A 12,141-nucleotide genomic window follows, 5' to 3' on the forward strand; every position below is an offset into this window, starting at 1 on the left:
ACCACTGTTAACTCCAAGTTTCTCCATTTTCCAGGTCGGGTGACAACCTTGTATAACAAACCACCACAGCCAGCCAAGCACCACACAACACCGCCAAACACCCATAAACAAGGTTTGTGCCGGCAACAAGATACTTAAACTAACCGCTATTTAAACCTAAAATTAATTTTTGTCCAACTCACCTGTACCATTGTTGTCACAGAGAAGTTGCAGTATTCTGTAGAGTGTGTAACGGTCAGTTTGTGTCTGTGAACTGCCAGGAACATTTTGAAAGATGGCCGCTAATATTTGGGCCGCGGAAGTGGCTGGTAGATTCACCATGGATACCTGCACAAACACCCAAGTGCTTCACACACATTCAGCTGTCACCTTGCGATTCAATAGTCTCAACTCATGTATTGTGGTGAGTTAAAACCCTATGTGCTTCACACACATTCGGCCAATCCCTTTAGGTGCACCATTCTCATTTAGTGTATTGTAAAAGGCCAATAACCTCTTGGGAATGAACAATGAACTGTGTTGCACTACGCCTAACCAGGATGAGGGTCGATAAATAATATCTCCACTTCTATTGGTCACAGATAAAGGATTATAATAATAACGGCTGGAATTTATCATTTAACTGGGAGCAACAAGTTTATTACATTATATCAGTTTGACCTTTAAGTCGTTTGACAAAATTAAAAAAAAAAATTAAAATAATAACTCTGCTGCAGGGGACTGCCAGAAGCCCCACAAGTGCATTGAAGTTTTCTAGCAATATTTGTGTTGGATCTGACTCCCTGATGTCTCACAAAGTACTATACTGGGTACTCATGGCTTTACTTCACGGTTCCGTAAATTCTTGATGCTTACTATATTTCATTTAACTTCTCATTGCACTTCCACTCATTCACTAAAATACTGTAGCATTGATATTCTTTAATGGCAGCCAATAGTCTTTATATAGTCATGAATTATTACAATCAATCATTTTAGATCCAAGCAAGCAAAACTATACAAGAGGTACACATAAAAAACCAATTTTATGAACTATTAAAATAATTTTTAAAAGCTAATATTACAACCCTATAAAATCAACTTTACTACAAAAAATTATCATTTTCTAAAATTCTTCAAAATGAGGAATAAAACAAACTCATGTGTAAACTTATTATTTTAATAAAATTTGAGAACGGATCTTAATTTTATAATACTACATACCTAATTGTTTTTTTGGTCACAAAACTGAAAATAAATTTCTAAAAAATGTTAGTAAGATATAAAGTAGTTTGTGGGCTGGTGGTTCTACAGACATCTGAGAGAGCTAGAGCTCACAAGGGCCAGGATGCCTTGCAGTGCGGCTGGCAGCACCGAGTGGTGGTCCTTGAGTCTGTCGCACAGGAACCTTGCCAGCGACTGCAGCTCCGAGTCACGCAGTAGCGCTGGCGGCAGGGCTTGCAGCACGTCAGAAAGAACCCGTGTTCCCTGACGGCGCGACTCTGCTTCCTTGCTCGTTAGCAGCACATTCAGCTCTTCCACCAGCTGCAGAATTCCTGCTTGGCCATTTTGGATATCTGCATCATCAAATACAAATAGGTTCCTTATATTGCACACTAGTACAGCATGATGTTTAACACACAAGTAAGAGCTCTGCATTTAAAAAACTTGAGCACACACAAGCATACATTCTTTACAGTGTAGTAGTCTGGCCCTACCCCAGTTTGGTATTTTTAAATTATTCACCCTAAAACTTGGCATTTTTAATAATTGTATTTTCACACCATGTTCAGGGCTCTGTAAGAGAACAAATTGATCTACCACAAAGCTTATGTCTATTCTCTTAAACACTATTTTTTTTTTTTTTTTTTTTTATAAAAATGACATCCTGATGTACTATATGTTTTCTTACAAATTAGATTTGGTACCATAACTATGCCATGGTTTTGGATTAAGTCGAACTTATCCTCAATCAAGCATTACAAGGGAGAAGGGTGGAAAGGTTAGTCAGACTGTATAAGGTGATAATGAGAGAGGGAGGCTGGGGGCAGCTAGGTCCTAGGGTACACAGATGTGGGTATGAAGGGTGGAGAGATCATGGGTGGATGGAGGTGGACGGAAAGAGGTAGGGAACACTTTTTTTGGGAGGACAGGGTAGGAGTGAAGGAATGTTAGGGGTGAGAGATGCAGGAATGTTAGGGGTGCGAGATGCAAGGGATCTCTGGAGAAGACTAAAAGGAGGGGGAGAATGAAAGGGGGCGACTTTTGCCACGGGGTAAAAGCCCAATTGCGAGCGTAACACACACATGTAGGTAACATTAATTTAACATTATTCCTTACTCCTCATGTGAAAACTACAATAGAATTTAGCAATAGTCAATGTCTAAGAAAACAATGAATAACACAATGCAGATATACTACAAACATAATACTTCCTAAACACATTTGGTTATTTAGAAATAAAACGTAACTGTAATATTGAAACAATTCTACCTGCAACTATATCAATACATTTTGTAGAAATAATATTCGAATTTTCCAAAGACTCAAAATAACCTCCTTGCCAGGGCGTCGCCATATCAAATTCCAGTTTCACCACAATGCAAAATGCAAATCCCACACCGCCTAGGTTCGTCTCACTTTGGTCTCAGTCATGGAGTTAGAAATTGTCACGAGACTAGGGGCCGCTTGTAGAGTCCAGCCAAAAATACTCGAGAATTTCTTGAGTTCGAGTGGAGTGTGAGTTTAGTTTTCATTTCTCGAGATTTCTCAGCGCATTGCATTACTCTTTAATCTAATTTTTTCCTAACCTAACTAAAAACTAAATGTACTTTATTATGCTTGGGACGGACAGCCGACGTCCGAAATCTTTAATTGCTCAAAACAGTTATCTTAATATTTATTTTTGATTTTGCATTTTGAGAATAGAGAATATAAATCTACAAATTCTATTAGAGGTGCCAGAGCTTTAGAAATGTTTATTTTAATTTGTTAATAATAATGCGTTTTTTATAACTAATATTTTATTTCAATTAGTTTATGTTACTTGACGTATAGAGACATCTTGTGGTGACAATGTTCAATTGTTAGTTTCGACCGCTGCGCAACTGTTACTTAAAAATGGTTGGAAAATGGAAGATATTGTTTGTGAAGAGCTAAAACATATTGGTGAAATGCCGCATGACTCGATGTATTTACAATGGGAGGCTGCATAGGAATCAGTCGAAACAGGAATAATGGTACTGAAAATATTTCTGGGAATGTTACTCGTCCAAACTCTGGTAAGTTTGATTTAAACGTTGATGATTTTTCCTTTAACCTTGGTGTGCTCTCATTTGGGTCAAGATTATTTTATTTATTTATTTATTTATTTATTTATTTATTTATTCAGTTTTTGATCTGTAGATACCAAATGGAGGTAAGGGCTCCGAGATATAGAACAAGTCAATTAATACAATTATAGACATATATACAAACATACTGTACAACCACAAAAACTAAATATTACAGAGTAATTTTACATTTCAATAGTAAGAAAGAGAGAAGGAAAAAAAATTAGGTACCGTAAAACGGGGTTACTTTGCACCAATTTTTCCATTTATTTTTGTTTTGCGATTCTTTATGTTGTTAGTAAATTAAAAAATAATATGTTTATACTTTAATTTATTTCTTTAGACTTTAATGATGCTATCTACATATAATTATGAACTTAATTAATAACCTGATATGCCTAGCATAAATTAATAATGTGGTGCAAAGTTACCCATGTGAGTAGGATACTTTGCACCAATATTATTTAAATGGTATTTGGATGTATAATGACGATTGGTGCAAAGTTAAACGCAGGGCACAATTGATTGCCACAAAGCTTTGTTTTTTTAAATTAAAAAAAACATATATTTTGACTTAGAAAACCCCCAAAAAATTACAAAAAACTATGAAATCTGGCAGCTGTCACAAAAAATTATGTAAAATTCATAGTCATATTTCATGTTGAAATTCACAAAACACCATCACAACCACTTGATCTCTAGTTCTACAACTCTGTACACTCCCCTTTTGGAAATCTGCTTCGGAGGGTTGATGTGCCCAATGACATCCTCCCAATCATATGTAGATACATCTGGTCTTGCAGGCCACTTCCAGGATTTCACTGATCGCACCATTGATGAAATTTCTGCCTCTTCATCGCCGACTTTGAGTATTTTGCCCGGAAATATTTCCCCTTCATATTGAAAAGCCACATGTTCCCCAACTATCTTCTGAGGGGCTGGTAGTGCCAAAACATCTCTAATTGATTTTTCGCCATTGAAAACGTCAGTTGCTTCATCGTCTTCTTGAGCTTCATTCAACATTAAGGCTGTGTATGTCGGCATAGCGGAGTCACTCTCAGCATCTGAAGTGGCATCTTCTGGACCATCAACATCCTCATCTTCATTGAATTGTGTTACAACTTTCTGCCTTTTGTTACTGCTTTGTCTTATTTTCTTGTGGGTTTCATCTTTAGCAGTTAGTGGGTGCTGTGAAGTGTCCTGGGTTGGGCATAGTAACTCCTCATATGCTACACTTTTTCCGGGCTCGACTGTAACCTTCTTTCTCTTAACGACCCTTAGAGGCTGAGTAAACTTTGCCCTGTGATTTTCCAGGCATTCCAAAAATGACTTTTCAATGGTCTCGCAATCGACTGCCTTATTTGCTGAAGGAATTGCAGAAAGCAATTCGTCTACATTTGCAGGATATATTCCACATTTTCGGAATCCCGAAATAAGATTTTGACCTATAGTAGCATTTGATTCTTCCATAAGTTGTTTTAGTAGACGAGGGAACTCCTGTTTAGACAGAACGGCATTCCTTCCAGCATCACTGTCTTTCCATTCTCCTAAAATCTTTCTCCAAGTGACCTTAAGTGATCTGAAGACAGCAACATCCATTGGCTGTGTGAGGTGAGTGCTGTTTGGGGGAAGGCATATAAAGGAGATGTTGTTCTCATTGCACAGTTTGATGACATGAAGCGATATGTGTGCAGACAGGTTGTCACATAAGATCGCCTTTTTTCCATCACTTTTCTTCAGTCTCGGAAGTAACAGTCGTTCAAACCAATCATTAAATGTCTGGGAATCAAACCAACCACTAGGTGTGTGGTTATAACGGGTTCCTGGAGGACCATTCTCAGTCCATGTGGTCCATAAACAACTGGACTTGTAGACAACATACGGTGGTAATATTTCGCCAATTGCATTCCCACAAAACATCACAGAGATGCTAGCCTTTGAGACATTCCTAACTTTCTCAGGGTACTTAGTCCCTCTCTTTGTGAAAATTTTTTTGTTGCCAGGGTCGTCTGTTAGGTTGGTCTCGTCGAAGTTCCAAATATTACATGGTTCAACTCCTCTCAACTCACTGGCCAAGTTTCCAATGTAAGCTCTTAAAATGTCAGGGGTGATTGCAGCACGACTTCTTTTGATATTCGATGCAAACCGGACAGTGAGCTCTGGGTGTCGCTGCAAAAATGATAGCACCCATTCTCTTCCTGGTAAGTTTTGTGAGAATGCAGGCACAGATCTCCCAGAATGATTTAAATACGATCTAACTATGACCCTGAAGTCAAATGAATCGACAGGGAAACCATATTCACTTAGCTCTATTATGCAAGAAACAAAATGGTATTCTTCTGCTAGAGTAAATATTGTAGGTCTCCCTGGAGTAGAAACATGCTGGTTTTTCAACTTATAATTAATGGTTCTTCTAGCAATCCCATATTTTTGAGCTGCTGCCCTTTGTGACATCCCATTCCTTACAGCTTCCAAGCAGGTATTTAATTGATCATCAGAGTAGTCACGGTATGTCCTCGCTCCCAGCTTGCGCTGGTACCTCCTAGGCATCCTACAAAAACCAAATTAGAAAGTTAAAATCAGGGAAAATAGAATTTATGACTTTGTCTTTTAAAATAATAGCTGATATGGTGACAATTATTAAACAAGCCAAATTACTTGAATGATTCCATCATAGTTAAATAAAAAATGTCATTTAATCAATATGTATGCCCTTTTAAAGCAAAATGTTGAAAATTAGCTGTTAATAAAAAGTTAATAAAAAATTCCAATACAGTAAATCCAAGATGGCGTAGTATATTCTACAATGAGTAGAGGACACTTAAAAGTGGGCTTAATAACTAATAAGGCCATACCTATTTAAAAAAATAGATACATATAATAGAAAATACATAGAAAATAGGTATATTGCGCATGTTTCGGAGTGGTGCAATGTTTCCCCACTTTTGGTGCAAAGTATCAACCATTATCAATTATTGAGTAATATAATCTCATTTACAAATAAACTGAAAAAATAATTGTGTAGTAGCAAGCCAGACAAATTTCGAACACACTGAGATAATTACTTACCTGATGAAATAATTCTCAGTTGATGAAAAATCACAATTTTGCCACAATATAAATTATGTACTTTTAGGTTATCCAGAGATTAGATATTACACACAGTTATAAAATGGCGGGAATCGCAAAACACTTGATTAAAACAAGTTCAGAAATGCCAACCAAACAGATGACCTGAAAATTTCTCTATTTTAAAAATTTACTTTAGTAGGGCAAATTAGCTAATCTTTTACCCATTTTGGTGCAAACCTACCCCACAGGTGCAAAGTAACCCCGTTTTACGGTACATAAGAAATGGTATAAACTCAAGTCTAAGGCTCAGAGCGAAGTGTTAGTTTAAAAAACCCAATATTTTTCTCCTCGTTTTGTGATGGATTTAAATAAGATTTACCAGAGTTTAGATTTCTTATCTGTTATTAGGTCAAAGAATTCTATCAGAGAGTAGGAATGATGTTCTAATAGAACTTGTTTGATTGTTCTTTTTAATATAGAAAAATCTGTTACATTTGTGACATTTTGTGGCAATAAGTTGTAAATTATAAACTTGCATTTCATTATAAAGTAAACTATGTCATAAAACGATGTTGTTTAATTTCAATGGGTCAGAAAATTCCTGAGTGTACTTGATTCTCCACGTTTGATTGTAGTTTATAATTAGAATAAGTTATTTATGTCTACACTACGTGTATTCATTATGACGTAGGAAGACCCTCTGTGGTTAGTGTTTATCTCTGTGGCTAGTGTTTATGTGTGTACGGAAAAACATATTTGAACATATCAATTCCTAATTTTAAATTTTTGATTAGGTAGGTTTCAATTATTGAGCACTATTTTGTTGTGGGTCCATCTAACACAACTTAATGAAATTGATTGATACACTTGCAATTGGGTTTCCGCCCGGCGGAAAGGAGTTTCCCCCCCTGCTCTCCCAATTTCTGAAGCCTCTTCCTCAAGTCCTTTCCTCGTCTCACATCCAGTATCTTTCTCTCAATCACAATCCACTCCCGCCCTGTCCTCACCAGGAATACTTGCCTTCCTCTTTCCGTTCTTCTCCACTCTCTGAATCTTCCACCCATGATCCCTCCTCCCTCTATACACCCCTTTGTTCAACCTGTCTCTGCATCTCCCAGCCCCCCTCGTCCCTTGTCACGCTAAAACACTTCACCAATATCTCTACTGTCCTCCTCCTGTGTAGTGTGCCCCATCCCAGCTCCATCATCACAGATGGCCTATGTCTCTCATCCTTCGGCCCTTTCCTCCTTCTCCACATAACCATCGCCCATCTTGCAGCTCTATGTTGCACCCTTTCCAGTTCCTTAATTTATATCCCTAGGTATGGGTCCCAAATTTCCGCTGCATATTCAGGCCTCACCAACATTTTATGCGCCTTCTCCTTTACTCTCCGTCCTGCCCCCTTCAGTGTCCTAGCAATCAGCCCCAGCCCTCTCCTCCCCTTCTTTACCACCCGCTGCACCTGCTTTCCCCAACCTAGGTTATTCTGTAGGGTTACTCCCAGGTATTGTTATTCCCCTACCTCCTAAATCTCTTGCCCCTTCCAACTATATACTTGCTAAACAATCTTTCTTATTTTGAATCTGACAAAAAAAAAAGTTATTGCTCCTGCCCGTCTCTCTCCTTCATTACAGGTAGCTCCGCCTCCCCCTTTACTCTTCTGACATAGCAATATAGATCCGCCCCAATTCCCCCTACCACCTTCATCCATCAGCATTTCCATGTAGGCATCCCTTGCCTCCGTTGTCTTTTTCCCCAGTTCCTTCCCCAGCTCCTTCATCTCTGCTTTTAGCCCTTCCCCTCCTAGCTTCTTGGCCCTAGCATGCAGCCTCCTGCATCTCCGCTTGATGGTCCTGATCTCTCCCCCTTTTCCAATTATTATTTCTGACACAAAACGCTCCCCCACCCGCCCCAGTATGTTTCTGAAGGCCATCCATTTTTCGTCTAACCCCTAAATCTTGACCCACCTATGATTCTCTGCCATTAAAATTGTCTCTGCCCCTGATCTGTTTGCTCTACCCCCACGCTTTCTCTCGCCTTTCATCTCCATTCCTCCACCCTAACCCAATCTCCACACCGGTATCCTGTGGTTGCTGATCCCCGCCATCACCATACTGCCTAGCACCACCTCCACCAGTCTTACAAGACCACATCCAGCAGGTGTCCACTCTCCTCACCTCTGGCATTTCCCTTGCTTGTGTGCTCCCCAATCCACTGTATAATGCTGTTGTGTTAACTGGCCAGGAAATAATTCCAAGTACATAATGCAGATAAGATATATTTAATACAAAATAAAGTTTTAACTGTGACAGGCTTAATATGATTGTTAGGGTCAGGCGGGGCTAATATGAATAAAAAAACTAAACTTTAATCACCACCTTTTTTATTTTTAAGTAAACGATTTTGAACTAACTTGAAAATGTGTAAATTTGATATTGCATATCAGTATTTATAATGTAGCTATTTTGACCTAATTAACCATCCACAATATATAAAAGTATTTTTTAAATGAGCTAACCTAATCTAAACGACTGTTCTCATAATCTAACAAATTAGTAATATTTATACAGAACGTGCACAAACGCAGCCTCAGAATGGACTGTTGTGAATGTTAGGTTCGCAGATTCTGTGATTCTCCGTATCCTATAAGAAGATTAAAAAAAGTGGCAATGGCTGCTTTAATGCACAGTAGTTATAATGTAAGCTATAAATGGTGATTTCTCAGAAATTAGCTGGAGTATAAAGATGCTGTTTTCTAGGTAAATACAGGAACATCTCTAGTTTTGGAGAAAAGTATTTTCTGAATTTTATTAATCATTTTCTGAAAAGTCGCAACGTAATAAAATTACCTTACATTTGAGTCAGAAACAATGTTCAGCATTATTCTGTATTATAAAAAGCAAAAATGCAATAAAACTGCATTTGATAACAGCTTCAGCTTGGGGGCTATTATGAAATGACTCTCGGACTATTCGGAAACACTCTGTTCTTCTACTTCAGTACATCCTACAGCAATATGGGGCTTGTATAAAATGTGAGATGTCTTTGTGATTTATTTGTAAAAATTTGGTTAGATGTAGCCTGATATTGAAATTATGGCACACAGTACATACATTCTTGAAAATACAGAAAACACACTTCGGTGATAAAAATCTCATTGAGAAAATAATTTATAAATGACACAATTTTTTTTTTTTTTTTTAATTTTTACTCAAATTATAAAAAAAACTTAAATTACATGTACACAATAAAACCAACTTTAGAACACTGAAAGAATTTGGCTGTCAAAAATTATGGAGTTACTCTTTTCTAATTAAGTTGCAGGCCTAAATTTGAAAAGAATACCTCTAATCATGTTAGTAGAATAAATATCTTAATTAAATTATTTAAGCAATAGTATTTTTTCCTTCATTTGCACATCTCTATTTACATTGTAACCATTGAAGCATGTTTACATGTTTGTTGTTATTATTATTATTATTATTATGTTTTAGCTTCATATATATTTTGTTATATAACTAAGAATATGTATAAATTTTGTCTTTAATGCATGGTAATACTGAGTGCGATGACCCACAAATACGCCACAAGTACCTAGGTGTCAGCGATATTTGTTATGTTATTCTTCTTTATCAAAATTACCTAATTCATATATATTGTTCTGTCTATGACTGATTCAGCATATGGGCGCTATTAGCTAGAGTCTTAAGTTTTGCATTCTCGTCAGGTAAAGAAAGAGTTTGTTGATTTATTCCTCCTAGTTGGTATGTTTCGCTGGGGCGGACTTTTTTTTTTGTTGTTGTTGTTTGATAGTGATAAAAAAAAAAGGAGAGACTGGAAATTTGGATCGGCTAAGCGAGCGGAATTCCCCGTGCGTTCTGCAGTTCCTGGATGCGGGAATTGTGCGCAGAGTACCAGAAGAGATGCTGCGATCGCATATTTAGCTAGCTTTTCTGTCAGTATTCAGTAAAGACAGTCAGACTTTACCCCAAAAGGGCTATAGGGAATCATAATCTGCATTTGTGTGCTTCAAGATGACCGATCTTCTGCATGCAGCGATTCCTGTCGACGCTGGTGAGATACAACCAATATACAGACTTTTCAGCCCATCCTGAAAGATGTCCAGAAGAGTGGTTTCCAGTAGTATTCCTCCTGGGTCGTAGTTAGTTTTTTTGTTCTGCAGCAAGACGGTACGAGTATCCTGAAGAGGTCGAGGACGAGACCAGAAGTCTTGGGAGAACGATGTCTCCTTTGTCCCTCCCCTGAACTAAGCCGGAGCATATTTATTTAAAAATTAAAAATGTTAATAAATTTAGAGTCTCACGTACTTACAATTAAATGATGAAAAATTCATCAGTATCAATGGGTCATCGAGATAGGTAAATTTGCATGTAATTTGATTTAAAATAATTATTTCCTTTTTCTTTTTATTTGCTATAATATGTCTACTTAATGGGTTATTAATTAAAAGTTGTCATAAATTTACTCTAGGATTATTTGAGAATAAATATAATAAATACCATTACATTGATTATTTAATTAGATGATTTTCTTTTGAGACCTAATTATTATCAACGAACCAATGTTACATAGATCCCACATATTTACTTTTATTTAATATCAGTTCAATCACACGATAGAATATTACAACATTAAAATGCATTCATCTTCATTGTTGGTTCTTTGGGTCATTCTCACCTTTCCAAGTTGACCTGAGATTGTCAGGAGTTGATGTCTCCAAGATGGCATCGCTTACGTCAGTACCACCCCTACATTCTTATGGGAGAAGTGCATGAATATGGCGGTTTTGGGCGGGGAACATTAAACACACTATTTTTCAAGTATTTAATTTTTTGTATATTTTGCTTTTTCAGTATCATAAACAAGACTATATAATCACTACCGCTATAGTCTGTTTTGCGATACCAATATTTTATCATTAACAAAATGATGTCTCAATATGTTTCAACTTAGGGCGTGAAATATAATACCTGCTATAGTTATTACAAAAGTTCATGATTTTGAAAAATAAAAGTTGCGGAATAGTCGTAAATTTTGAGGAATTCATTGCCGGTATTGTTAAGTAGACTAGACCGGGTGGGACGCTAGTCTACTTCATGTTACAGGGAAATATTTATTTCGAAATTTCTCTATTTCACATAATGAAATGCCAGAATCTAAAACTAAACTATGCTGTGTAGCTTTTCATTCTTTATTACGACACCCTAAACCCATAATATACTACAATGAAATACATGAAAAATGTTGCACCAACAGTTCTTTTGCCATGACCCACATTTCCCACTCGCTTAGTCTGTTAGAAGGTAACATACTTGTATCACATGTTGCACTTTTACATCATCAGACTTACCTCTTTTTCTCTTAAAACCAATTTCAACATTGTTTATTAATAATTTACTCACATGTTTTGTGACTTTTCTTGTAGGTATATTTCAAAATATTCCATTTATCAAAACAAAAGATTTTTACTCACCTTATGACCATTACCTACATGCCACAATCAAAACATTGCCCTCCAGTTCCACCAATTTTTTATTACTTCCAAATTTTTTTTCCTACCTCTTTGCCCTACTAATATGACATCATTGATTTGCCCTCCATTTTTCCTCAACCAATCAGAAATCCGGTTTCGTAAATAAGACTTGACCCAGATTGTCTGCTTAAAAAATTACCAAAGGAGAATGGGTTATATCAGAAGCTGAAACACAAGCTAATACTGATGTGTTTTTTCTTTCTG

General features: G+C 36.9%; 2 protein-coding genes across 3 annotated transcripts in view; one reads left to right on the top strand and one right to left on the bottom strand.

Annotated features, from left to right (window-relative positions):
- LOC134530043 (MMS19 nucleotide excision repair protein homolog) overlaps window positions 1-2,907 on the bottom strand; it is a 125,996-nt gene extending 123,089 nt beyond the window's left edge. Inside the window, exons 1-3 of one of the 2 annotated variants that reach the window (XM_063364579.1) lie at window positions 2,473-2,907; window positions 1,318-1,556; window positions 183-327 (exon numbers count right to left, since the gene is read on the bottom strand). In XM_063364579.1, the coding sequence (XP_063220649.1) occupies window positions 183-327; window positions 1,318-1,556; window positions 2,473-2,557 (469 nt within the window). In that variant the 5' untranslated portion in view covers window positions 2,558-2,907. Of the gene's footprint in view, window positions 1-182; window positions 328-1,317; window positions 1,557-2,450 lie in introns of both variants that reach the window. The other variant, XM_063364580.1, reaches the window with a different exon arrangement.
- LOC134530044 (ubiquitin domain-containing protein 1) overlaps window positions 2,574-12,141 on the top strand; it is a 42,551-nt gene continuing 32,983 nt past the window's right edge. The window contains exon 1 of the mRNA XM_063364581.1: window positions 2,574-3,260. Within this exon, the coding sequence (XP_063220651.1) occupies window positions 3,179-3,260 (82 nt within the window). The 5' untranslated portion in view covers window positions 2,574-3,178. The remainder of the gene's footprint in view (window positions 3,261-12,141) is intronic.

This window comes from Bacillus rossius, chromosome 3 (assembly GCF_032445375.1).
Source record: "Bacillus rossius redtenbacheri isolate Brsri chromosome 3, Brsri_v3, whole genome shotgun sequence".
In the NCBI taxonomy this organism is placed as follows: domain Eukaryota; kingdom Metazoa; phylum Arthropoda; class Insecta; order Phasmatodea; family Bacillidae; genus Bacillus; species Bacillus rossius.